Consider the following 4,499-nt stretch of genomic DNA (forward strand, 5'->3'; position numbering starts at 1 on the left):
TAATATATATTTTTATTTGAGCACGGCAAAGTGACCTTACTGCAGTCCAGTAGAATGTCGACGGACGAGTGACTATCACCGCTCGGCGGTCTTTTACTTACGATAATTTCCCTCAAACAGCCATAGTTTAGACACAAAAGATATGAAATCAAAGTGTATATTTACCTTAGGTAACAATTTATGTTATGTAAATAAACTTTATTGAATACTATCTGTTTTGCTTTACCATCACAACGTTGGAATCCAAAACCTGGGTGAGTTAATGAAGAAATTTCCGCACAGTTACTCCACGAAGTATTACTAAACTGATGTTGCGTGTTGCAGGGACAATAAATCAGCTATATTGCAAAATGTCTAAAGAATTGATCTTAATGATTTCTCTTCAATTAACTCCACTTATTCTTGAATTAGTCATTGTTAATGGCCTGTGACAATTGTCACTATTGTTATTGATTTTTTAATAATTTGACTACAAATTCTATTTTAAACGTCTACTAGAGAGAATCATCGATTTATTAGAAGTTTTTCCTTTGTTAATGATATCCTTTGGAGAACAAATTTATCTTAAATAAGTAAAATTGTATGCATAAATATCGAGTCGAAACTGATGCATACGTTTCAGAATAAACAAATTTGCTAGGAATTATCAAATGTTATGCGTTATGATAGCAATGTTCTACATAAAAGGCTTTCTGTTGGGCATTTATTTAAATAGCTGAATGAATCCGTGCGACAACAACATCCATTTACACTACGTAATATAGAAAATATTGCACTACTATTGAACATTCCTAACATTGTGCCACAAACTACAAAGTTCCACGTTTTTGTTGAACTGTTTTTTATTGTGTATTATTTAAATGTTTATTTGGACGATTTATTTCCGTTTATTTTATTGTTTTAAAATTTAGTTTATTTCGATTGTGTATTTTTATTTATGTTATTTTTGTTTTTTATTTAGATTTTGTTATGCCGTTTATTTCGGGTTATAAGGTTGAAAATAGTATTATGTTTGTTGGATATGGTTATTCGTCATTTGAATTTATTATTCGTTTGTTTATTTATGTTCTGATGTGTTTTATTTTATGTATTATCATATTTGGATGTGTATTATTAGTTTAGATGTAATTATAATTCATTATTATTTTTCATCGTTGGATATTTTTGGCTCATCATATATATTTTCTATGAAACATATTTAATGAGGGTTTAACTATTTTTTCTCTCTTTCCTTCATATTTAATTATTTAAGAGCAGAAGAAATAAAAGAGGTTGAACCACCCGTTTTATTAATCATACAAATTATGACTATTATTATACTCACAAGCCAAAAAAGTCCAACTATGCATAAAAATATTCATTGACGGCTCAAAAATGGACGGAAAATAACATTGATAGAGCAAAGTTACTTTCGTACGTGTGTTCCAAAACAAGCGAATAGTTCTGTACTGGCGAGCAAAGTTAATGCTGAAACTTGTAATTTACTACAAGCCACGTATTTCGCTCTTTATTGTTGGCTGTTGCATCAAACACACGACACAAAATGTCAACAATGATTATTGATATATCGTTATCTTTTTGTGTTGTTGTTTTACAGTTCATTCTGTGATAATAAACTGTAGTTTTTCATGCAAAAACTAAATCTATAATAAAACCATAACAAAGGTTTTAGTTGCTAATAAGATGGAGTATTTCGCTTTCACGTATTTTTTATGAACAAATAAATTCATTTTTGAGCAGTCAATATGGATAATTATAATGAAATACGAAAGTCAAGATCTAATATTACAAATACCATTCCAGGGGCAAAACGATGGGAGGTTCCAGTGCTATTAACTACATGGTATACATCAGGGGCAGTAGAAGAGACTACGATTCCTGGGCGGAACTGGGAAACCACGGATGGAGTTACCGAGAGGTAGTAAATCAAATTTATTTGTGACTAGCTTTTGCCAACGACTTCGTCCATGTGAAAAAGTTATTTCGGGATACATTTTTTATGATAAGATGGAAGAATAAGAAGTAAAGCGCTCAAGGGTAATGTAGTTTCCTATTAGTGAAAGAATTTTCAAAATCGGTTCAGTAGTTTCCCGAGAAACCTACAAATTTTCCTCTTTATAACATTAGTATAGATAAAAATTAGCCATAGTATCTTAGTACAACAAGTTTCATTTTAGAATCCACTATGAATCTAGTAAGACAAGCCGGTCAAATTCTAATAATCAATGTGAAGCTGTATCTCTTGTTAATATTTTAGTCTACAGTACATTATACCATATTTTCGCGGGAAAAAGTAGATCGAATCTTCACCAGTCTAATCTTCTACATACTCCAGACATCAACATTTACCTACTTATCCACTCTATAACACAATATTAATCAATTAATATAAAATTTCCAGGTGCTGCCATATTTCATGAAGTCAGAAAACAACCAAGACATCGAATCACACAATAAGCATTACCACGGCATCGGCGGACCAATGAATGTAGAACGGTTCCCCTACATCGATATAAACACTATGATGCTCGTCGAAGCATTCAAAGAAAAAGGGCTGCCCATAACAGACCTTAATGCTGAAAACCAATTAGGAACGGATATAGTACAATCTACTTCTAAAGATGGAAGAAGAGAGTCTGTTAATGTAGCTTACATAAGACCTATACGGCATAAACGGCCTAACATAGACGTTGTCAGTGAAGCCCATGTAACTAAAGTATTGATAGATCCCACAACTAAAACGGCTTATGGTGTTACTTATGTCAAAAATGGTAAAATTTATACAGCACGTGCGAGAAAAGAAGTGATTGTTAGTGCTGGGGCTATTAATTCTCCTAAATTGTTGATGTTATCTGGTGTGGGTCCAAGGCATCATTTAGAGAGCTTGAATATACCCGTAATTGCCGATCTTGATGTAGGCAGTAATTTACAAGACCACGTTACCACAGATGCTTTAGTAATTGGTTTGTCGAACAAAACGTCTACTATGGTTAACGGACCTCAGCTAGTCAGTGAGCTATACAATTATTTTAGACAAGAGCCAAAGAAAAATGGACCTTTAGCGGTTTCAGGAACGCTTAGTGGCACAGCGTTCATAAAATCTCCTTACACTTACGAAGACGCTCCAGATTTACAATTCCATTTTGATGGACGTAACGTAAAAGAATTTTACTCGGATCCAACAACGTATTTGGCATCAAATGTATTTCCTTTGTCTTTTTACGATGGATTAGCAACTAGACCTTTATTACTATCTCCAAAGAGTCGTGGCACCATATTATTAAACCACACGGATCCAGTATACGGTCCACCATTAATCTACAGTGGCTTCTTCACTGAAAGAATAGACGTTGATGTTTTAATTGCTGGCATGAAGTTCGTCTTAGGTCTAGAAGAGACTGAAGCATTCAAGGAAAGCGGTGCAAGTTTCATCAAAATCCCAGTAGAAGCATGTTCGAGTTACGTGTGGGGAACTGACGAATATTTCTACTGCCTTCTCACACATTACACCTCGACTATATACCATCCTGTAGGTACTTGTAAAATGGGACCACATAGTGATAAAAGCGCAGTAATTGATCCACGGTTACGGGTATACGGTGTTAGGAATTTAAGGGTGGTTGACGCTTCCATAATGCCATTAATTGTTAGAGGTAATACTAACGCTCCCACAATCATGATAGGCGAAAAAGCCTCTGATATGATTAAGGAGGATTGGTTGTCGCATTAAGTACAATATTGCATGATGAGTTCTTTGTGTGTCTGTTTTCCAATTATTTTATTCAAGTACGACAAAATGACTGCATTACACCTGATAGTAAGCGCGATGCTGTCCAAAGAGAATAATGAATGGCAATAGAAGATTTCATTTGTTGTTATCTTAGTGAGGTGTCCAGGAAAACAATACGTAAGATGAAAATGTCAAAACACTTTTTAAGGATGCTCTGGCATAGATCTCTTTGGGGGAATCTAACTCCTTATAAGACAGATCCAATGTTTTTCCGGACGGCCAAAGAAATTTATGCCCATCTTCAAGAATATTCAGAGCCATTTCCTCACAGATGATGCTGAGAATCAAAAAGTTAAAGCATCGAAATAAAAGGTCAGAACCGGGCCTCTAAGCCGAGATAATGTCTTACAGAAAGGGAAAAAAATACACACAAACGACTCCATGCGCTTACTTACAATACATTTAATTTAGTTGATTCAGTTGGAAACTGTTTTGAGTCTAGTTTATGTTAATTTTGATCACAAAATTATAATGTACCTCAGTGGCGAAAGGTGAAATATTCCAAAAGGAACCCGACAGAACATATAGGTATTAATATACATGAATGCGGTTAGCAAATCGTTCTAAAGACAATTAGATTCTACATAAAAGGAATCCTGCAGGAATCGGGTTTTATGGACCTTCGCCATTGATACCTTACTAGTCGGCAAACTGTTTCATTATATTTATTTTTTATTACCACGCAATTTATTTTTCAATACTGTAGTTG

General features: G+C 34.1%; 1 protein-coding gene across 1 annotated transcript; it reads left to right on the top strand.

The window, feature by feature from the left end:
- The first annotated feature begins 1,683 nt into the window (after positions 1 to 1,683).
- On the top strand, positions 1,684 to 4,225 carry LOC119190735 (glucose dehydrogenase [FAD, quinone]-like). Its single transcript, XM_037443258.1, has 3 exons — positions 1,684 to 1,688; positions 1,804 to 1,918; positions 2,402 to 4,225. Exons 1-3 carry the CDS (start codon positions 1,684 to 1,686, stop codon positions 3,728 to 3,730), a joined length of 1,449 nt encoding a protein of 482 aa, XP_037299155.1. The 3' UTR covers positions 3,731 to 4,225.
- Positions 4,226 to 4,499: the final 274 nt, after the last annotated feature.

Source organism: Manduca sexta, chromosome 5 (genome assembly GCF_014839805.1).
Source record: "Manduca sexta isolate Smith_Timp_Sample1 chromosome 5, JHU_Msex_v1.0, whole genome shotgun sequence".
NCBI lineage: Eukaryota > Metazoa > Arthropoda > Insecta > Lepidoptera > Sphingidae > Manduca > Manduca sexta.